The following is a 24,689-nucleotide window of genomic DNA, read 5'->3' as shown; positions in this document are numbered from 1 at the left end:
TGGTGATTCATTCCTAGTTAATGCAACCTCTTCTGTGCCGTTGCATAGCCCTCCCTTCAAAGTCACTGTCCCTAGCCACCATTTCCAGCTCCATGCAACATGACTGTGTTGAGGGCATATCAGCAGGGTTTGGGAATGCTGTGTTATCAGATGGCATAGCAGAGGTGTTGTGTGCTGCAATGGCAGGTGGCACAACCGGGACATTAAGTGCTGTGCTGTTGTTTGGTGCAGCAGGTGTATTCAGCGCAGGTCAGCTGTAGCCAAGCAGGCAAACCTCTTCGTGTGGAGATACAGATGTACTGTTTTTTTTTTGCGGTTTTCATTTGCTGAACTGGTTCTGCAAACCGTGTTTCAGGTCTGGATCTCAGCTTTGAGACTCTCCCTTCACTGCCATTTCACAACGCCTCTATGATCTGCCTTGTCCTTTGCTTACACATTTTTTTTTTTACCACCGGCCCTGCTTCTCATGGCTCACTTGGGATCAGTGGCAAATCAATCTGCCACACATTTCTCCAACTTCATGAGCCTGAAGCTACACTGGTGTCTGTGCACCTGGGAAAATGGACTTTAGCTGATGGAGAAGCGGTGGTGGAGCTGCCCAGGTGTCAGTCTCTCGGATGCCGTTATCCCTGTACTGCTGCTGCAAACAGCAGTCCGGGTTACAGATCTGAGCCTCGAGGCTCACCAGCACCTCTGCCGAAGAGCCATTACGGTGTTCGGTGGCAACGGTACAAGGTAATACTACAAAAATACAAAGCGTCCCATTTCCGCTTCAATGTAAATAAATGTAAACTATGATGTAATAAAGTATATTTAAATATTGTAATTAAATAGCACATTAATTACTTCAGAACTACAATTATGTGAGGTCTTTGGATTTTGTGAGACGATGTCACTGTGAAGATCAAAATCAAGTGAATTTAAACATGGTCGAATTGAGACGTATTCTATCAATTGAGTGGCTCTACAGCTACGAAGGACAAACGGAAATCGAGGTGCAAAAGCCCCACCCTTTGACCCATGCTATTTGCATGTTGAGAACTTGAAAATGAAAATGCAAAGTGGAAATGAAAATTCAATGAGCAGCAAGTGGCGCCAGTGTTTATTTGCATTTTACTTACCATTTTTGCAGCTTCAGTGCAGTTCAGGCTGAAAATGAAATTGCAAATGAGGTTGTTTCATTTTAATTATAATTTTTGCAGCATTCTTGCACGCAAACTTTTAACATGAAATTGCAAATGGCGTTATTTCATTTTCATTTTAATTTTTGCAGAATCTTTGCATTCAGTCTTTGAAAATGAAATTGCAAAAGAGGGATTGCATTTTCATTGTATAATTTTTCATTTTCATTTTTGCAGAAAATAACTCCCGTAATTGGTGCTAGGCAGATTTGTTGATTCCGGCATTTTGAGTACTGAAATCTACATCTCCTGTGGCTCTTCGTCATCGGCTGTCTTAACTGCAGTCCTTTTGATGGAGTATGACACACTGTTTACTTCAGATGTGTATTTTGCAGTTCATATTTTCATGACTATAGCTGCCTTTTCTTTTTAAGGTTTTATTGACTCCTACACTATCATTGTAGCTGAACAACAAAGAGCACACACAGCACCTGCAACAAATATCATTCAAGTTAACCATTTGCCCATTGATGTTGTCGAATGCCAATGTATAACCTTTGTGGACACTGGCCTGGACACAGACAGGCGGACACCGATGGTTCACCCAACATACATTTATTATACATTATTTATACAAGTGAAACACACACAACCCCAAAACTCCCCCAAATTCCAGGCCTCACAATGTCTTGCCTTTCTCAGGTCCGCCTCCACTCCTTTTGTCTCGTCCTCCTGACTCCAGCCATCGAATGGAGGGAGGTGGCCCCTTTTATACACACCCGGACGTGCTCCAGGTGCCTCCCAATTAGCTTCCGCCAGCACTCCCCAGTGTGGCGGAAGTACCGGCTGCGCACCTGGAAGCACTCCGGGTGTCCCTGGTCTTCTTCCCCCCAGCACTTCCGGGTGTGGCGGAAGTGCTGAGGGCCAGGGCTCCTCAGGCATTGGGGCGCCGCTTGGTGGTGACCACGGGCCCCTATATGGTTGAGCTTCTAAGCTCTGTTCCCATGGTCCCCAAACTCACCCCCTCGTGGTCTGGAGGAGGCATAAGCCGTTCTCCTGGGCGTCCCGGCTGGGTACCACCCCCAGCCACTCGCCACACCTTATACTATAGAAAGGATTTTCATTTGCATCAGGTTATTTTTATTTTTAAGTTGTGCAATGTGCTCTCTACACATGCAACACACATATAAATGTTTAATAGGGTTTTTAGGAGACTTTTTGACTGTAGAAGCTTGCTCTCTGTTGTACCATGTTAATGATAGCACCTCTGATAATTACTATTCAAAATCACTGTACCTACTTTGAGTGACATTTTCACGAGGCATTGGATTGGTTTAAAATTGTAACACTCAGTGAGTCTAATTGTTCACACTCAGTTTTAAACAAAAATCACTCTTGGTTGCCTGCATCTGGCTTTAACAAGACTAAAGGATCACCAAATGCGTTTCTTTCTCATCCAAGTTTGAATTGGTTTAATGTTTGGTGTGCGATTTTATGCTTGTTTCTCTTAACATTTTTTTAACTCAGCTTCTGACTAATGACTTCTGATTTTTGTTTAGCATTTTCTGGTTCATTTGAAAGTTCTTTTTTTTCCTCTATCTGGTATCGAACGTCAAACATATTTTTGACTTTGCTTCATCTCTTAACCCCTTTAATTAAACATTTTCTGTCTTGTGCTGAGTCAGAACAGTCTGTCTGCTCCAATTTACTGTCATTTTTACATATTTTTTTCTAGAAAGATTTTTTTAAGAACAGCTTAGTTTAAAACAACTTAAAATTGTTAAAAACAGTGAATAAATTAAACTGTACTGTGTTGTATGATATACGTTTTTCATAATAATATGAGAAAATGTTGGATATTTCTTTAAGAAATGTAAGAAAAGGAGAATGTATTGCAATTACAATAGAAGATTTTCATTGAAAATATTTAGTATATTAACTGTATGGTGTAATATTAATTTTATCTGATTCCAAAGGTCCTCTGGACATATTTGGAAAGAGCATTAATTAAAAAAAGATATATGATAGGAAGAGTTATGTACAGTGAATCTTGTAAATTCAGCTCATTTACCTTTAGCATTTATTTTATCAACATTTGGTCTGGGGGTTGCTGCTCAATTTATCTTTGTGTAACACAGAGAAAGGATTCAAGTTTACTGTCTTACTGGGATTTTATAAATAACTAAAAGAGCCAAGCCAGTGATAAACTGAAACTTTAAACAGGAGAACCAGGGCAGAATACACCATGAATCTTTATTTTGTATTTATATAGAATTAACTCATTCCTGATCTTAATTGCATGTGTTGAGTTTGTAACAGCTCAGTGAAAGCTATATGTTCGTTCAGCCCACTGTCTATTGTTATTGCATATTTATAGAGTATAGAAAAACAAATTGAAATTTCAAAACTAAAAATCATATTTGTTTTCTCAATCATTAATTTTTGTACAGTATAGTAACATACTATTTAAAATAATCAAGCTCCCATGGTTGAGATTTGATGTTGTTATAAATTTGTTTATCTGGAAAAGTACTACATACAGTAATAGTAAAGTAAAGTTTGTGAACTTCAGTTTTACTAATATAAATGTTTTTACTTTCAAAGTCATGTTTAATTAAAGCTAGCCCTTCTGTTGCATTCCAAAATACTCCATATAGTTAAAAGTGAGTGTATATAGTAGCTTGCTTGGAGTGACATGCTTCAGCAGCTATGACAGCAATCAAACATTTCCTGTATTTAATAATCAATATCTCACATCTGCACTGAGGAATTTTTGCCAGTTCTTTGTTAAAAAACTGCTTTAGAAATGCAGTTTTACTGGATGTCTTGCATGAACAGGTCACTTCGCTCTTTTGTTTTCATTTCTGTTCAACTGAAGTCTGAACTTTGACTCGGAAAACCTGAAACACAAAAATTTCTTCCTTATGAACCATTATTTGGTCGATTTGCAAAGATATTTAGGATTATTGTTTGAAGTCATTTTGGACAATGATTTAATTTTTGTAGTGAAGAGTAGATTTTCTTATTCAAGTCTGTGGAGAGGACCCTAAACCATGACTTTCCCACCAGTGTGCTTGATGGTCAGAGTAAGATTATTTTGTTAGCGGGCAATATTAGATATTTGCCAAACATGGCATTTTCTTTTGGGGAGGTGTTAATGATTATCAACATTTTAAACAAAAAAGAGGTTTAGGGACACAACATTTCAGCCATATTGTTCATTAAGGGGAGGTGCTGCCATGTCTGTAACATTCTTTTTTGCAGCAATAGGATAACCATCCTTTTGTCTTCCTACGGATGCACACTGACATTGCCCTTCACTAGCTGCATTTTTAGGTATTGCTTTTCAGCTTGCATTATATAGCTAAAAAAATATAGGTATCACCTGTAGTACATGAACAGAGATGATAAAGTTGCTGACACTTTAGTTACCTGTGGGGACCAAGGCTGAACGAACGGCAGACAATATCAAAACATTCATGAAAAAATGTTAGTTTATTTGCGTTGCATAATTTATATGCTATATATCCTGTTGCGTGCCCACAACATTTTGACAAAAATATTGTTAAATAAACTACTTCTGGAAAGTCATGTCGTGAACTATTTCATCCATCAAATATTGATGTAATTTACATGAAGGCTCTATCCATTATGCTTGCTATGAATGCAGAAGAGAATACCAAAAACCTACAGTAGAATTGTTTTCAGTTTCTTTTACCATTGCATGTTTGGTGAAATTGATAACATTGTTGCTTTGAAGTGGACATATTCAATAAGATTTGAAGTTCTTCTTTCACATTTAGAAAATAGTCTTGTTGGCCATAATTACTGTTATGGTTGGCATTCTTATTTATTTTTTATTTCATTTTCCATGGTATTTTTGGCAATTGTTGGTTTCTGTGTTTTTACCTTAAGGGTGAAGCCCTCTAGTGAGCAAAAACACCAAAAACTGGAACTACTTGGAAGCACCTTTAGAAGTACTCTTTGGATTTTTGTCATGAGATATTCTCAAAGTAATACCCGAAAACAGGCAACCTTATGCTTGTATCATGTTATACACTCAAAAATGTTCTACCATTTTTTTACAGTATGGATTCAAGATATTCTTTTAAACCTTTCCCAGATGTTGAGAGTACAGAACATTTTTTCAAATGTCATTCACTCACACACTGGGTCCTCCTTACGTTTGTGTTATGTCTTTACCATTTACACTGTATACCAGTGACCTGTGACACAACAATGACGATTATTCCATCATCAAGTATGATGATAATACTATGGCAGTAGGATACTTATGTGGAAAGGATGAAAGCCATTACTTCACTCAGTTGGACTGTTTAGTAAATTGGTACAGCAATAACCATCCTTCTCTCTATGTCAAAGAGAGTAAAGAAAGGGTATTTTACTGGGAGGCAGAAATCAATATGTTCGTCCCTTACTGTTTTGGGAGAGGAGGTAAAATAGTAGCTTAACATACAGTAAATATCTAGGAATGGATATTGATAATAATCTACACTGGAAGTTAAATACAAAAAAATCTGTTTTAAGTGTATTCAGTGCTATACATAAACTCCAACTGTTCAAAGTGGACACATATCTCTTGCTGTGTTATCCAGTATGTTATCACTTTCATCTCCGCTGCCGGATTTAGTAGTCTGATAAATGAATTTTTTAAAAAGTCCAACGGGATACCAGGTATGCACCCAAAATTATTTGAGTTGAAGTGGATGAGTTGATTGAAACTGGAAATCATCTTGGCTGCTAAACAAACTCCCATTAAACACAGCACATACTGTTAGCGAATGAGGGAGAATGATCACTTTAAAAATCTACATAAAACTCTCCAGAAATTCTTTCCTCCCCAGTAACATACAGCGTTGTAACAAAAAATGTATTGAAGGTATTAAAATCTCATAAGTGAAGTGTGCCTATTTGTGTATGGTGAATATTTATAGGTTAAAATCTACTGTCAGATTGTATAGTTTTGAATGTTGTAAATGTTTCTTTTTAGGAAATTTTTAATTTGTTGTCTCTATGATCATAGGACGCATATCTGGGGAGGATGAAAGCCACTATCTAAACCAAGTGGACTGTATGGTAAATTGATGCAATAAAAACTCTCTCACTCTGAATGTAAAAAAGACCAAAGAAATTGTATTTGATTTTAAGAGACAGAAATCTGTATGTTCACCTATTGTAGTTCTGGGAGAAGAGGTAGAAATAGTGACTGAATATAAATACTTGGGAACTTACCTAGATAACAATGTTAACTGGAATACAAATACAAAAAAATTATTTTCTAAATGCAACCAGCGCTTAATTCTCCTCCCTAAACTCAAACTATTTAAAGTAGACAAGAACCTCATGTTGTCCTTCTATCGCAGTATGATCCAGTCTGTGATCACTTTCAGTTTCATTGCCTGGATTAATAGTCTGACAAACCAAAACTCAAAAAAGCTCCAGCAGATTACAAAGTATGCAGCTAAAGTTATTGGGGCTGATGTAGATGATTTGACTAGTGTGTGTCAGAGGGCAATGTTAAAGAAACTGGAAATCATCTCAACTGATGACAGTCATCCATTCAATGTAGAACTAAAGTTCAGTAAATCAGGAAGGATAGTCGCTTTGAAAACCCACACAAATCGCTCCAGAAACTCCTTAATTCCTAGTGCCATACGACTTTTCAATAAGAAATATCGGAGATAATGATTAAGGTTGTTGATATATATCCTGTAACCTGTTTTTTTTTGTGTGTGTGTGTGTGTAAATATGTATTATATAACTGCCTTACCTTAACCTTTCTTGTTTCTATTTGTCTGTTTTTTTTCATTCTGTCTGTTATTAGATGCAACTGAGAAGGCAAATTTCATGTTTTCTTATGTAAACAAGAACTAAATAAAGAAACGCTAAACCATTTTATGTATTTTTTCTTACCCATTTGCATTTTGATTCCACTAACAATACAAACTATATGTTTTTTTTGTAACTATAACTAACTATAAAAACCCTACAATCCTAATAAAAAGTGAAAATTTATATATGTGGTCAAAAAATTATTAAACCATTGTTAAACAAATCTGTCAACTAAACCACTTTGAAATAAAGATAAGAAGACTGCTTTGCCTGCCTTAAAATGTACCCTTCGTTAATTTGACAGTACCTTAAATTTTGGAACTTAACATTATTTATTTTTAAATATTTTTGAAATACAGGGATTTAACAGACTAGTGACAGTAGTATAATACACATAATATACAATGAATACAACACATTACATTAAGTAAAGAAACACCCATGCAGTTGTTGGTATAAGTGGATATTAAATAGCATAATGATAAAAGTTCAGCCCAATTGTTAATTGAAGTCCCACAAAGATCAGTTAGCCTTGATTATTATTCAAATGCCTCTACCTGTTTTTCAGTCTTTACAGCCAGTGTATATCTTTAGACTGGAGACTTCTATCCTTCAAAGGCCATACCCCACCTTGCACATCCCCTAGACTTTAAGTCCTTGCTGAGTGTGGACCATGCAACATGTTGTCACATGATTCTCCAACTTTCTTTTAGCATTACAGACAGTCTGACATCTCTCTTCAAACTCTTAATTAAAACCTAAATTCTTTTTTTTTATTTAGACCCCTTACATGAACATGAAGAATCAGTTCATTGTTCGCTGTGCATTACTCTTCCTGTGGCAGTGCTGTCAATTAAAGCTTGTACATCCTTAAACTTACACTCACACAAATTTATAGGGATTAGATCTGTTTGATTCCATAAAAATTGGTGCTTTGTTCCTGTATTTTCTACTGGACATATTCCATTTGCTTGTAGAGCTGCAGTGATTTACTGTATTTATTTAATATCAAAATTTTACACATATCCTTAAAAAGACACACAGGCACTTTTACAGACTTCAGTTTTCCTAATCCAAACAAGTGTAACATTGAAAGTGAGGCTTCTTTAAAGTCCTCCTCTTTTTTAAAACAAGCAGGGGATATAAAAAATTGCATCCCCAAGTCTTTTACTGACTTCTGCAATGTATTATTGAATTCAGTCAGTCTTTTCGTCTACTGTTTCTTCTCAGTCCAGTCCTTTGCCATCTCTTTTGTCATGTATTTCTGCTTATTCATAGTGCGTCCCCTGTCACCAGCAAGTGCTTTCTTTTTATAAGCTTATTACATTTTCAATTTCTTGGCAATTCTCCTCACCTTCTTGTTTGTAATCTGAATAGATGTCTTCAAATTAAGCATTCTGTTACTGACTTGAATCTACCTTTCTCTTCTATTTAAATTTCATCCTTACTTGCCAGAATTTGGGATGTTGTTCTGCGTTAGTTGCTCAGTCCATATATGTTTCTACAATTTTGCTATAATATGAATGTAATATTAATTTAATATTCTTAATCTTTTCTGTTTTAATGCTTTCATTAATGAAGGGATGTCCCCTAAAGGTCCTTATCTATATTTATCTTAGGGTGTATGAATCTTCACAGAGTTAAATTAGATTGAATCATTCTCCACAAATTGGATGGCATTGATTTCACATTTTAATCTTCAATAAAAGTCAGAATCAGTCTAAGTATCTGCTCATCTAGTTCTTGTGTATTGTGGAGACTGTAAGCCGTTTCTGTTTTGCTGACTAGGGAAACTTGTGTACCCAAATTCATATGATTTTGCGAAAAGTAACGTTGGCTACTTCTGATTTTGCTTTTTCAGTTCGTATAACACATTCATTATTTATGAGTGTATAGGTAGCTAATAACATATTGATTATTGCAATCCATCCATAGTTCTATTTATATTCTTACCCACTTATACAGTTCAGTGTTGCCAGGCATAAAATTATTTTAGGTAACAAAGTCAATTCATCACTTAGATCATTGTGGGCCTGTTCAATAATATTAGCACATACTTCTTATCGATACAATTTAATTCACTCTCTAGCACTTCTTTGAAATTAAGAGAACTTTATTGATATTAATCCCAATGTATAGTTGTGCAGTGTGTATGATGTACTTCATCTGCTAGAATGCAATAAAATCATGATTTGCACTTTCATGAGAAAAGCATCAATCAGCTGGCTTGATTCACTGCTAACAAATTCTTAGTATCATAAGAAAATAATTTAAGAAGTTTTTAAAAACTGAGCTTTCGTTAAACTGTATGTCCTTTGCTATGTCTGATGAGATAGTTGTTCATTGTAAAATCAATAATTCTTTGCTGGACTTTGTTAGAAATCTCCCTTTGTTTTCGGGAATTCTGTAAAGGAAGATGACTTTTTCATATGTCACAGTGGCCTGCTCTCCATCCAGATGATGTTTATCTACATACTTTTTATTTTTTGCAGTAGAACTCTGCACTTCTTCACAACAGTTGCTTTATATCCAAGCCACTTTAAGGGTAATGTTGTCAGAAGAGATAGATGAAATATGGAAACATGGGCAAACGCTGATTAGTGGAGTAACTATGAGAAAAATATGGCGATGATGATGGTGATTGTTACAAATGACTAACCAAAATTTTTTTTTTTTTTTAAACCAACAAGTGGTGCACTCAGTAGATTATTAGGCAACTACTCACATCTTTGTCTGTTAGCTTACTTTTCAGACAAAAAGCAATATTAAGATTATTGTAAAATTCACGTTTTGGACACATTTTTAAAAAAAAAATGTTTTATGAAATAGAAATTTGGCTTTATTAAAAAAAAAACAAATTTCTTGTATCGCTGCTGTAGATAAGACAGGTTCACAAAAAGGATAGAAGGATTAAACAAGAAGATAAGTATTGATACAAAAATAAAATACTTGTTTATGGCTTTGCATTAAATTGTATTGTTAATCTCTTTTAAACTGTTTCAGAAATTCATTTAAGATATCTGTTTCTTACTAATTATTGTTATTAAAAGAAGTCTGATATTCTATGTTTACACTTTTGCTGTATCTTTTACTCTAAATTTTTCAGCAAGTAAGTTGTGAAATGGTGCTGAATAAAATCTTTAAAAAATCTTGCACATATTTGTAAACATTTTACAAACAGCTACTGCATGTATAAATTAAACCGTGTTTTGTATGCAAATACATTCACGAGTCATATGAATAAATCAAATAGTTTAACATAATAATGAAAATGGTCAGTTGTGAAGCTGATACATGATTTAAAGTGTTGTGAGTGTTAGCAGCACAGCACTGGGAATGGGTCAAAGGTCTTGGGCATTCTCCATGCCTGTTTGTGAGTGTGTGTGAGATGTACAGATACCACATGTTAGACATGTGGTACTCATCAATGGAGGATGTGACTGACTGACGTGGAAAAGATAGGAATGCTGCTTTAACACCCTCATCTGGGAATTCCTTTCACCATGGGTGGCTTAGTGATGCGTCAGTTCAATTCTCAATCTCAAATACTTTATAATAACCAACAGGTGAAAAGAGTATCAACATTGGTGATACTTTAAGTGAGAATAATTAAGAAGGCAGACATTAGGCCTGATTTTTGTGGGAAACTAATCAGCTAAATTAGCTTTATTTAAGCAATTTCAGTTACCCTTTTCTTCATACTTTCTTTAAAATATATTGCAGTCAAATATGCATCGTTTGAAATCACAAAATGTTTTTTTTACCAGTTTAATTTTTGAATATTCTCTAGCTCTCTTTGGCTGCTTTGAAATGATATAGTTTATGTTTATTAAAAAATAGTTTTAAAGATCTACATGTGACTGAAAGTTCTTAAATATGATGTTGCATTCCATTACTTCACAATTTATTTAAGAATTCAAATAAAAACTGCAGAAACCAAATAGCTATAGTTTCAGTGTGTAGAATATAACATCATACATTGTAGTGTGTAACATTCAAAAAGTCATGTGCAAATTTTGGAGAAACCTCTCTTCAAAAATGTTCACTTATGGGTATAATGTAAATGATCAGTAAGGATGCTTTATAGCTTTACCGAGAAAGCGTATTATAAGTGAGTTGGAGAATAGAACATATCATATTTCAGAACTACATACAGGAGAGGAAATATAGATTCTAACCTGGCTGTAGGATGTAAGACTAGCCTAGATTATGTAACTTTATTATTTCAAGGTGATGTCTGAATTATGTTCCTGTGTGCTATGTGTTATGTGTTTTTTTTTTCTTCTTTGTAATTTCAAGAATAAGATCTCAAGACTTTGCTGAGATTTACAGAGTTCAGTTTGGGGACGTGGAAATGTCAAATGAGATGATTTTATATATGCTTCATCAAACTTTCATCTTGGGTTATTCTTTATTCAGTATTTTTCAGTAATGAGAGATTCTGAGGAAGGCAAATGGACTGGAGGTGGAATGTGCAAGGTTTCACTCATAGTATTTGATTGTGGTACTAAAGCAGACATTGATTTTAAATCCTTACAAAAGTCCCAGCATACTCTATGCTATTACAAATAAGCACTCCATTGCCACTGTACTAGGTCTAGAATTGGATTAGTCTACTGCTGAAAACCTCTTTCAGGGGTTTTGGTCCATACTGATTTGATAGCATCACATACCTCATGCATATCTTTCAACCAATTATTTATGGTACCAATCACATGTTCCACCTTACCCAAAAAAATGCTTTTCTTGGATTAACATCTGGGGACTGCACATTCCACTGGAGTAAACAAAAGCCCTTGCCATGCTTATAGAATTAACTTGAGATTATAACTGCTTTGTGACGTGATGAATTGTTCTGTTGAAAGTATCCATTTGATTAAAGGTAGACTATGGCCATTAAAGAATTCATATGCTCAGCAGCAATGTTTAAGTACACTGACTCTCGGATGTAGTTCTACAGATTGGAGAACATATGGTAGACACATGAGGCCATATCTTGATAGTATGGTGGGTGTGGCATCTCTTTTAATCCATAGTTTCAAAAGCACCCTTTGCAACCCATGCAGTGTCAGTTGAGACATTGTCATGAAACAGAAGGGAGAAGGTTGACAGGTTTTTTTTTGCTGCCTCTCTGATTTCCTTTGGCATCTGCGGCAGTCAATCAGCATAACATTGGCCAGTTACATGGCTAATTTGAGACAACTGATGAATATGAAATACAGCAATAATAAAAAATATGTGCACATGATTTTGCCAGTGATGGCTTAGACAGTGAATATTTTTGATGTGGGCGAATTACCATGCTTGCATTGTTGTTTAAACTTTGATCATAGTGATCTACCCAAGTTTCATTTCCAGTTATGAAATGCTTCTTAAGTGTCTTCCAATCTAAATTAGTTTACTCAATATTCTGCTTAAGGCAGTGGAAGCAATGACATAGTAGTTCATTTCATAAGTCAATATTGTGGGCATCCAACAAGCATAGGCTTTGCTCATGTTTAATTATTCAGGAAACACGTTTTCAGGTAACAGATCTCTATACTGCATGGCATCTCCCACACCTTACAATTCATTCCATGGTAGCAAGATTTTATTTTTCTGTCGTTGGCGGAACTTCAAGAGATATATTTCCACAATAGTCATTGACTAAGAGAGAAAGATTGTTTCATGTTGTTCAAAATTCAACAATAGTGCAGTGTTTGTTTTTGCATTTGTTTTTACATTTTGCGTTCATGTTGAGTTGGTTCTGAAACAAGAAACATACACTATAAACCACCAATACTAGAAATGTATAATCTGTATATAGTACACACAACCTAATCTTTGATCTTTTTTGTTTTCTTTCTTTTAGCTGCATATTTTTCTAATAGATGTTTACCTGTGGCCATCAGGCTTTTTAAAATTGGCAGATATGTCATTTTCTGACATATCTGAGTTTCTGGACCTGGTAACTAAAGGCTGTTTCTTTCACGATAGTTTTATTTATCTTCAAAATTTTAATCCGGCCTGTCATGTGATTACAATTTGCGTACATATCCAAAAACTTTCTTAGGACAGTTGTCAGTTTCAATTTGGCATTGTGTGTGTGCGTGTGAGTGTGTGTGTGTGTGTGTGTGTGTGTGTGTGTGTGTGTGTGTGCTATTAGGTTAGGCTAGCCTCCCACAAACCCAAATTGGATTAAACAGGTTTAAAAATGTTATGACAGGGATTCTAGAAATCTACTCAACTTTAACACTCCTGTGTCATCTACATTATTGTCCTGAGTAATTGTTTTATCCACAGTATCTCTAAATCCTTTGTTAAATTTTTAAAAATGTACATAAAGTTCAAGGACTGACTCATTTTTCTTCTCCTCTGTCTGTTACTACTAACAGTCAAGTATGAATCTGTTACAGTATTATAGTGAAAGCAAAATGTTAACTAATTTAAACTCAGCAGAGCCACTAATTGTAGTTGTTGTTAAATTTCTTAAAAACATTTTGTTAACAGTATTCAGAAACAGAAAGGGGAACATTTCCAAAAGCATCACTTTGGATATAAAAGCGCATGTCTTGTATTTACTAAAATAAATGTAGATAATGTATATGTCCATTGCACATCTAAAAGTTAAAAAACTGAAATGTGGAAGATCTTATGTCTATTAGCATAAGCTCAGCAGAGAACCTATGCTGATTAATTCAGAATTCAAATTATTCATGGCAGGTATGATTCAATTTCCATCTGTGGTTCTATTGATGGTAGGAAGGTGGTGGGGGTTCTTTGCATAGTAGCTAGTGATGAACATTTGGACTGTGAGATTAATTTAGGTTAATTGTGTTGACCTCTGGTTGTTATAAGAAAGGAATTCATGGGAGCAGGAAGTATCTCAGAATGCTGCTTTCTTAGTCTTATTTCAAGACCTATAAACCATTTGGGAGGTCTTCTGTGAGAGTTAACATCTAAATAGGAATTATGAGAGGGATACCATATTAGCTGTTTGAATGTGACTGCTTTGGAAAGGTTGTACAATGAACAGGTTACAGATCATTTTTATAGAATTGTTTAATTGAATAGGTCATGCCACTGATATAAAAATGTTAATTTAGTAAAACTTTAGGAAATACAGAGGACTTTTTACATGTGTTAAGAGTGTGTCTTGTAATGGACTAGCATTCCATCCAGAAATTGTTTCTGTTGTACATCTAGTGCTGCCAAGAGAGCAGGTTGGAAAATGAATGAAATGGTTGATTTATTAATGTAACATGTTAACTGAAGCAAATTATTAATTTATTGTTTGATATCATGACCAGTTTTATTATAAGTATTGCACGGATTTGAATGTGTTAAACAATTTCAGTAAATATTATTAAATATTGATATAAATATTTGGTTTTATCACCTAGAAAAAATAGGATAGGTTTTCTGCCAAATCCCTAAAGTTGAGCATGTGAGGTTAATTTTATGTTTCAAATTGGCTTGAGTGAGTGTGGATGATGTGTGGACAAGTGGACCCTTTGATAGACTGTGCGTCCCCAAAAAGGTTGATGTTATTAAAAAAAAAATCCTAATTGTAAAGATTAAATTAAATTACTTGGTTTTAAAATAATAATATATGTAATTAGTGCTTGAAGTGGAATAGTATGTGGTTCAAGCACTGCTTACTTATTTGTTAACTGTCAGTTAATGTATTTGTACTGGCACTTCTGACAAAAAATATTCCACTCTTGACAAACTTGTACAGTTTCCAAAATAGTTTCCGTATATTAGTACATGGGCCATCTCCCCCATCTATTGGAATTTCAGACTTTAGACTGTAATTTTTTGTTCCTGATCAAACCATGCTACTTTTCTTACATTAAAAATAAACCTTTATAAAAGCACTTGTTGTGTATAAAAAAAGTAAAACACATACACAACCACGCAAAACGTTATCTGTATTCACTTCATAAAATCCTCAGATGCACTGTTGGGGTGATGGTGGCAGTTAAGAAATCTCACTTTTAGTTACTTTTAGTTTTACCTAATAAAAGCTAAGTACTTAACAATTTAAGAATAATAGAAAACGTTAATATAGGTGCAATGCCAAGAAAAAAGTCTGAAAAATTCTGGCCTAGAGATATTGTTTGACATTATACAGTGACATGCAAAAGTCTGAGCACCATTGATTAAAATGTCTGTTGCTGTGAAAAGTTAAGTGAACAGAAGATCAACTGATCACCAAAAGGCATAAAAGTAAAGATGACACATTTCTTTTCAGCATTTTTTTATGCCAGGTTAGTGTGCTGTTTTTGTTTTGTATAGTTGTCCAGTAAAAAAGGGAAAGGCGCACCATGCAAAAGTTTGGGCAGCCCAGGTCTCAAACCTTAATTACCCTGTTAGTGGTGTGGTTTGTTCACTGTGATTGTTAGGAAATCCAAGGTGATGCAAAATGCAAAATTATATGGATTCTCTGACTGTGACTGTGTACAAGCTGTGATACTTGCCAAAGGAGGTGTCACTAAGTACTGAACATGTTGGGTGCCCAAAAGTTTTGCTTCAGGCCCTTTTAATTTACTTGGTATTTTGAAATGAAAGGCCTGTACCAATAATGGAAATAAAATGTAATCTTGCTTAGAATATTAAAGAAATGCGTCATCTTTAACTTTTTGCCTTTTGGTGATCAGTTCATCTTCTGCTCAAACACTATTCACAGTAACATACATTTTAAGCAAGGGTGCCCAAACTTTTGCATGCCACTGTTTATATGTCACTAGCTGCTCTAGTTACACATTTGTTTGTTTTAACAAGTCTGTTTTACAGAATCACACATCCAAGGACATGCTCTGCTTTGCAGCATTTACTTTGTAATAATGGGTGCCCTGAACAGATGGCATAACATTTTGGAATACCTTAACTTAAATGTTTGGGAATTCCTAATCTAAGATATTCCATTAACAGTGGCTGTGAAAGACATACTTATAATGGTTGGTTTGATTTTAAACTCTCCAAGATGGTTGAAAGGACAAAATTGTTGTTACCTGTAAACTTAGTGCAGGAAAATCTAAATATTACAGAAGTACAGTTTCCTTGGCTTATCACTTAAGAGCAAAACATGCATGATGCTTCTTTTTAAAACTGTAACGTTAGGCAGCAAAATCTGTTTCAGACTGTAATCCATGAATGTACAATTCAGCTTATGTAATTAAATGAAACCAAATCTAAAGCATGAACCACCGCAATTTATTGCAAAATGGATTGCATCACACTGCATATCTATAAATATGCCTGTAGATACAGGTGTGAGATATATCTTTCAGCAAGGTCTGACAATTCTTACACATTACTTATACATGGGATAAGTATGTCACATATCAAGGATTTATTTGAAAGACAAGTCTTCACAGATTGAGACGCTAACAAGTTATGCAGTTAAACAAGTGATTTATTTGTGATTAATCAAGTGCAGTTTTGAGGTTAATCACAATTTTAAAATTTTAAATATTGGACATACTTCATCTTAACACAATCACCATTGGTACATTTATGCAAATATAGTAATACATTTCAAAATCTGACCTACATGTTTAGTTCATAATAATGTTTCTGTTTACTTTACAGGCATCCAGAATACATATAAAAACTGGACTTGTTGATGCTCACCTGTACTGTCTGAAGAAGTCAGTAGTGGACTTTTTAGTAGACAACAAGTAAGTAAAGTTAAAATCTGAATAGTTTTTACCACATATATTTTCACACTATGAGTGCACAGTAATAATTTAGACTTAATCATATTTTTTGTTTATTTTTAAAATGATGTTGCATCTGAAGGTTATATAATATATGAAAAATCTTTCTGCAGCAACCAAAGCAATAAAAGTACACTTAAACTGACTGCCTTTCCATATTTTAAATAGCCATCTATTGAAGTAGTTCATTTTGCACTATTCTGAAATGGTTTTTTATAAATTGTATATTAGGGAACATTGTAAAAGAAATTTATGGACTAATATGTATTTTATTTATGTTTTCATTTCAAAAACATACAAAATACCATAGTTGTGTGTGTGTTTGTGTGTGTATATGTATATATATCTACTCTCTATATAAAATCCTAAGCTTAAAAGTGCAATGATTTTATGTGATGGTTTTTATGTGACTTTTTTGACATGCTTTAAATTGGGCTTATTTTAAAACATACATATATATATGTTTGGTATCATTCTTTTCAGAATTTATCGAGCTTTAAAGTGATGTTGTTACATTTTCAGATTCTTATTCCGTTTTTAAATTATAAAGTAAAATATGAAGAACTCACGTCCGAGAGATGAGCGATTGTGCCAATAGATTTAACTATGCCCAGGGCCAGAAATAAAAGATAAAGAGTAGATGACAAAGACTGCTGTACAGGCTTTTAAATGTTCGAAGTGCCGTGCAAGATGCAGATCACGTAGCAGCAGCAAGGAGGTAAAAAAAAAAAAACTATTTGTTTCCCATTGTTTAACCGTTTAAGAGGGGGTTTCGGAGGAGCGACTGCGTCTCCTTGGGGTGCGTTTAGCCCCCCTCTTCACAGCGCTAGTGGCAGAGATATATATACTGTATATGTGTATATACGTGTGTGTATATATGTGTATACAGTATATATATATATATATATGTATATATATATATATGTATATATATATATATATGTATATATATATATATGATGTATGATCATATTTTTAAACGGGATGCACCTCATAAGTGCTTTACAAGATGTCAAAGAAAAGGTTGAAAAAGAAAAATACTCCAGATAAGCTGGAGAAACAAAACAAAATCTGCAGGGTTTCCAAGGCCAAAAGACAGCCAGCCCTAATTAGGCTTTCACTTTGAAAAATCCAATGTTGCTGCCTTTATCAAGGGTATTGTATTTTGCTGTCTAATTGTGAATCGGCCTCTCCTTCTCTCACACATTAATAATTACTTGTATTGGTTCAGTATGTTTAATTAAAAAAGATCACTGGCTAATCTGAAAACAGTCAGCACTCCAGGAGTGCCAGTTAGCTTAAAAAAACTATATTAAACTCATCTGAAATTGCATTGCAATTTTTAGCACAATGTGGAAGTCACAGTACACAGTCAGCATCAATTTGAAGAAGAGGAACATGTGATATGTCACATTGTTGGTGGCGCAAGCTGCCAGTAAAGATCACTGCGCCGGAATACAGCTCACTGACAGTGTTTCCATGTATACAATACTGGTGAAAAATTTTAGAACGGCTAATTTCTTCCATTTTCTTCAAATTTAATCGGTTGAAATGCACTGAATGACCTAAAATCGTGAAAAGGTAAGCAGTAAATTGCCAGTGGTATTCATTTAAAGTCTAGGTTAATAAAAACTGAAAAAAGAAATTTCAGAATATTAAAATTGGCCTTCATCAGGGAACAACTAATAGGTTACAACCTACAGATGTTCTGCAGCAATTGAAGTAACTTAAGCCTTGAAAGTTGAAGCAAACAGTTTTCACAGGTATCCCAATTTCTATTGATTACTTATAAACCCTCTGTCTGTCTTAAAGCAGAGTTGCAACAGACCGTCTTACTGCACCCTCTAAAGTGCCAGTGGTAATGGCAAGAAAACGGCAAATAATAAATGAAATGGGAGCATAATTACCCTTAGAAGAGTAAGCCATTCATTTAGAGAAATTGCAAAAAAAAAAAAAAAGTGTCAGTGAGTATGGTGTCCTACACAGTTCAAAGGCAAATGGAAACTTGAAGAAACTCTGATAGGAAGAGAGCTGGCAGGGTCAAAATCACAACCCAATCAGAAGACAAGTTTCTGAGGGTCACCTGCTTGTGTGATAGGCACTTCAAAGCACAACAGCTTCAAGCACAGCTTAACAGCGGTTGAAAAAACAAGGCTTGGTTTCTACTGTGAAGAAGAGACTTTGTCCAGTCCATAGTAGTCCACAGCCAGGTTTCAAAGCCCTATGTTGTCCTTTAAGGAATAGCTTTGTTGCTCTCCTTCGCCCTGTCAAATTTATAGCTCAGAGTTTCCAAATGAAAGGCCTATACTTCTAAGGGTAATAATGCTCTGTCTTATTTTGTTTGTTAATTGCTTTTTTCTTGTCATTATCCTATTATTTGTTCCCAGAAGAAGGCCTGTTTGTAAAGTTCTGATTTTTCTTTTTTTTTTTTTTCAGTTTTTGCTAACCCAAACTTTAAATTTATACCTTTGACAGTTTACTGCTTAAGTTTTCATCATTTTAGGTCATTCCTTGTATTTCAACTGACTAAATAAAATAATAAACTAAAATACTAGAAAAACTGAGGTGTTTGTAAAACTTTTGACTGGTAATGTACTTGTACAGCAAACCTAACAACACATGCAAATGTAAGTATAAAAAGTGGGCTTTCTTTTTTTGTGAAGATGAAAGGATGATGGAACGTGGTACTTGTACATAATTGAGGTGCCTTTTAGGGAAATTATCTGTCTGTCTGTCTGATTTTTGTATACCTCTAAGAAGACTGTTTATTCACATATTTGCCTACATGTTCTCATTTCCTCATGTGAATCTGATCTATATCAGACACTTAGCACATTTTGCTCAGGGCTGCATCTTGTGATTTAAGTAAAAGCAAAACATAACTACTGATGAACAGTTATTCCCATTGAAATGTTAATGTTTTTTCACACAGTGCATGTGAAGCAAACCTGAAAAGCCTGACATGTTTTTTTTTATAACTGCTGATGTAGTTAACAAGTATAGTGCCATGCAAAATGTTCAGTCCCCCGAAAGTCATCATAATTATCTGCATGACAAAAGATTTGTACACATACTTATCCATTCAGTAATTTTAATACTGTATGAACTTTTATGCTGTAACAATACATTTCCAAAGTAAAAATAAACCATTTTCTGTAAATACTTAACTGAAGAAGAAAAACTCAAGTTAGTGTTTGCATAAGAAATATTCTTGGAGGTACTGGTCCATTCTGACTTGAGTGTCATAATTTAGTTCCTGCATATTTAGCCATCACACATTCATGTTCTAAACCTCTTGTTCAACCTCATCCTAGTGCTGTAAATTCTATATCACGGTATTTTTCAAAATTATACCGGTTTCACGGTATTGGACGGTATTTTTTTTTCCCATGCATGAGTGGATGTTAACCACATTTTCCACTGCAATTACTGGCTAAGAATAACCTATTCCACTGTCATGAGAATTGTACATTGTACAAAAAAACATTTTAATGTGCACACAAGTATTAATACAGGTTTGCATGGCCCCATAAAGTGTTAGTTTTCAAGGGGGGTGGCACTAATGAAGAGAAGGAATCACATTGCATGATAAATGCAGTCAACATATAGAGCCTTTTTATTGAACAATGTTTGCAAACAATATAAACTAAAATTTTGACAACATATTTTCAACCATCCAAAGAGGCATTTAGACTTAGTAAAATATCCAGAGGTGCTTGTCAAAAGTTGTATTGCACTAAACATGTCTTAGAAAAGGAATAAATAATAAATATTTTTTGTAAACCAACTACACTTTGTTAATGTTAACAATCTCTGTCCACTGATATGTTAAAGTGACTTTTTAAACAACTTTACCATCATTAAACTGCATAATATTTAAACTAATAAATAATAACAATAAATAAATAATAGTGCAACATCCAGTAATAATACTATTACTTCCAAGACTTCAAGCCCAAGTGCATTGCACAGTTTTCACCAAATTAAAATAAAATAAAATAAAACAAGTGCAACTTGGTGATGACATCTTTACCAACTGAACCATCATTAAGGCAAACTGCATTAATATGGACCTTGCTTCAAGCTAAGCTATATACATAAATAATAAAACTGCAACTTGCATTTAGAATGCTATTTGTGGTATAGCCCTATGGAGGCGTATTAGGGCCACAGTGAAGAAAAAAAAATACGGACACAGTGAAGAGAAAAAGAAAAACTATATGTTGAGATTAAAGTCGACATTTCCACTTTTTTCTCGTAGTTTATTTTGTCATTAAAGTAGAATGTCGTAAACTAAACTTCATCCTAAAATCAATGTTTAATTCACTAGATTTTCTCAAACCCCGTCATAAGTTATGCAGCACATTAAATGTTTTGTGTTAAGTGTACCTTGACCCAGTTGTTAATCGCTATGCTCATCTTAAACTGACTTCCTCTTGCACTAAGAGGCAGCAATCGCCACACAGAATATATTCACTTCATGATATTCCTGCTCTCTGAAAATGTAGAATGCTAAGATAATTTTTCATGATGAAATGCATTAAAGCAGGTATTAAACATGCACGGTAATGTGGCAGTAGTGCTGCTTCCTCGCAGTAAGAGGTCCCCAGGTGTACGTTCAGTGTAGAGAACTTTATTGCAGGTGTGACGAGGCTCCAAAAAACTGGATGTATGAGTGGGTATCGCACAGGTTTAACTTAAATATTGTGTAAATGTTGGGTTCGTGATCTGGTGGTCGAAGACACAAACACGGAATTCAATGGATGTTCTTCTGAGCGGGCTTTCTTTATTGCATGCGTGCTGTCTCTTTCTGACGTACCAAACCCCCCAGTTCCTATGCTTCCTTTTTTTTCTCCACATAACCAATCGCCACACGATAAACGTCCTTGTGAAATTAAAACTAGTTATAAACTTAGACCACGGAGTGTTCTGAACTTTAAAAAAAAAAGTCTTCATTATACATGTTTAATTATGCCATCCATTCAGGGTTGCACCCATCAGCAGCAATTTTGTGTCCTAGGCAGGAGGAAATCCTGAACGTGGTGCCAGCACATCGCAGTGTGAATATGAGCAACACATACACTAGCAGGGTTAATATAGCATAACAAAACCTGCCATCCTACATGACTTTGAAAGGAAACTGAAGCACGCCGAGTAAGCCCACCAGAAAAATATGCAAATTCAAAGCAGGGAACACCCAGGACCACCTTGCTGTGAGGCAGCAGTGCAACCTCCACGCCATCGTGTCCCCACATGATTAATACATGCTTTAATGCATTTCATCATGAAAATTATATCAAGTATTTATCTTAGCATTCTAAATGTTCAGGGAGCAGAAATATCATGAAATTAATGTATTCTGTGTGTTGTCTGCGCCTCCTCTTAGTGCAAGAGGAAGTCAGTTTAAGAAGCACATAGCGATTAACATAGCTCCTGGAACACAACACAAAGCATTTAATGTGCTACATAACTTATGATGGGGTTTGAGAAAATCTAGTAAATTAAATATTCATTTTAAGATGAAGTTTAGTTTACGATGTTCTACTTTAATAACAAATTACGAGAATAAAGTCAACATGTCAACTTTAATCTCGACAAACAGCGAGAATAAAGTAGATATGTCGACTTTATTCTCGTCATAAGCGTCGAGAATAAAGTCAACATGTCGTCACACTATTACACAGTACCCAGGTACATTACACAATATTGAAAAAAATAAAATAAGTACAACTTGGCATGCAGTATTATCCAGTAGTATAGAAGCAGTATTCACACATTTGAACATAATGGTCCACATCTGACCTTTTAAATCCAAAGTATGTCCAGACAACAGACATGACTCCTTTTTCCAGCAAAAGTTCTTCTGTGTCATAATGTTCAACTTTATCGTCTGCTACAGCTTCAGTTTCGGAATGTTCTCTGTACATTTTCACTGCGCAATACCTCCACTAATGCATGTACTCTGTTATATGCTTGTTTAGCGGTGTAGCAGTGAAAAAGAGCCCCCGCGCAACACCTCCGCTAACGTATGTACTCCATTGCATGTGTTTAGCAGTGTAGCAGTGAAAAAGGTCCCCTTAAACAGTTTCCCGCTGCGCCACGTTCTGAATGTTGTTTAGGCAATTTAAACCGGTGTTGCGGTATAAGAAAAATCCATATCATAACATAAATAAAAAATGGTTTTCAGTATGAACCGGTATACCGCCCAACACTACCTCATCCCAAAGATTCAGTTTGAATTGAGAAGTGGAGGTTGTGCAGGACATAAAGTGGAAGTAATTGAGTATATTTACATGTGCTTTAATAACCCGATTATCCACAGAATCACGGTTTCAAAGATGTCATGTATACCTCTGTTTTGGTTAGGAAAACCAGGGTATTGGTCTCTGAGGAACTGGATTATTTTGCCATTTAAAGTGTTAATCGGGTTACACTTCAGCCTTTTATAGTCTGTGCATATTTGTGGCACTCTGTTAGCCAGCGCATGTGTTTAGCTTCACATACAGGTCTACCTGCCGCGGGTAGGAAGGTAAATTTCCTGAGGAAAATGCTTGGATGATCTCATTATTCCTTCTCCATGTTGAAATAATCTGCCAGATTTATGTTGATGAGCCTTACAATACTAAGTTCAGCAGCTCAGTCTCGATAGCAAAGTTGGGTGCAATCCATTAAGAGTAATATGAGTTACATAAATTAATCTTTAAAGTAATGAGTAACCTTATTTGATTGAATTAAAAATATCAGCATTATTATTATCCTAAAAGAAGACAAGAAACAAACGTATCGGTACACCACTCCTATGCAGGGCTAAACTGCACAGCCAAGCTGAAAAGAGTGCTGTGTGCAATCTGGTAACAGAAACACACTAATAAAGTGTCACTTTAGTTTTAATAAATCTGTTTGCTATAGATTAGACAAAATCATGTGATTGAGTGGCACAGTGGCTAGTGTTCTTACCACGATTTGTTGAGCGCTCAGGTCGGATTTAAAGGAGGATGGTTGTTATTTACTTGACAGCATGTCAAGGACTGAGCAGTTATGAAACACAAAAAAAGTATCATATTTGGTCGTGTTTCTGGTCATTTTCATGAAGGTTTGTATATGGGTTTGGAGTTAATAACAAATGTTGGCCAGTCAAGTATTAATATTTTTCATACAACAGAAGAAAAAGTAGCACAAAAGTAATACACTGTAACACATTACATTTAAAATAAGTAACTATATAGCATATTTGGCTACTTTTTTGTAAGTTTTGAGTTATATATCTTAGTTACTTTTAAATTGTACTTCTTGGAAAAAAACAGGCTTCATTCTTGTTTTCAGATTCTCAGCAGTCGTTGATGATGTTTAATTTTTTTAAGAGTATTTTTCTGTCATTGGAACGTTTTGCTAAATGAAAACTCTGTAAGTGGACTTGCAAATTTATGCTGGGGTTTTTAAGAAACCAGGTTTCTGACTTAACCATGTTACTCACCTTATGCTGGTTTTGTTAGTATTTGTAAATGCCCTCAGTGTCATGTTTGTGGAACTGCCTTGAGGTGATGTACCATGTTACAAGGCATACATTATTCTGCTGGAAGGGTCTATATGAAAAAGATAGACTGTGGCCAGAAAGTGATACACATGGTCAGCAAAAATGCTTAGGTTTGCTTTTTTTATTCAAAATTTTTTAATTTAATATTAGGAAACCTCATGTGTGCCTAGAAATCACTTCCTTCATCATTGAACTATCACCACCATCCTGTACCATTGACACAAAGTAGGATCGATGCATGGATTCACATTAATCACATGCATCATTTTGTATGTGAAATTCCTTCAATACAATCTACATTACCAGCAGAAAAAATATTGATTTACGTGACTGTGGTAAGATACATTTGGTCTTTGGTGATGCACAGTTTTTAAATAAATAATGGAATGCTCAGGCTTCAGAGGGGTGTAGGTATTTGTTGCGGCATGGCAGAGTAGCTTTGGAGTGTTAATAAGGTGGTCATCTGATAATGCATTC

The 24,689-nt window shown here is 34.9% G+C and overlaps 2 protein-coding genes across 2 annotated transcripts in view; both read left to right on the top strand.

Annotated features, from left to right (window-relative positions):
• LOC127529461 (craniofacial development protein 2-like) overlaps nt 1-24,689 on the top strand; it is a 782,501-nt gene that overhangs the window by 76,032 nt on the left and 681,780 nt on the right. The gene's annotated exons all lie outside the window — the stretch shown is intronic.
• Nucleotides 1-24,689, top strand: part of eif2b3 (eukaryotic translation initiation factor 2B, subunit 3 gamma) — a 136,734-nt gene that overhangs the window by 66,270 nt on the left and 45,775 nt on the right. Inside the window, 2 exon segments of the mRNA XM_051933157.1 lie at nt 15,302-15,306; nt 16,559-16,639. Coding sequence (XP_051789117.1) covers nt 15,302-15,306; nt 16,559-16,639 — 86 coding nt within the window.

The sequence above is a fragment of the Erpetoichthys calabaricus genome, chromosome 10 (genome assembly GCF_900747795.2).
Source record: "Erpetoichthys calabaricus chromosome 10, fErpCal1.3, whole genome shotgun sequence".
Taxonomy (NCBI): Eukaryota; Metazoa; Chordata; class Cladistia; order Polypteriformes; family Polypteridae; genus Erpetoichthys; species Erpetoichthys calabaricus.
The sequence above is the reverse complement of the archived record's forward strand: the minus strand, read 5'-3'. Positions and strand labels throughout refer to the sequence as shown.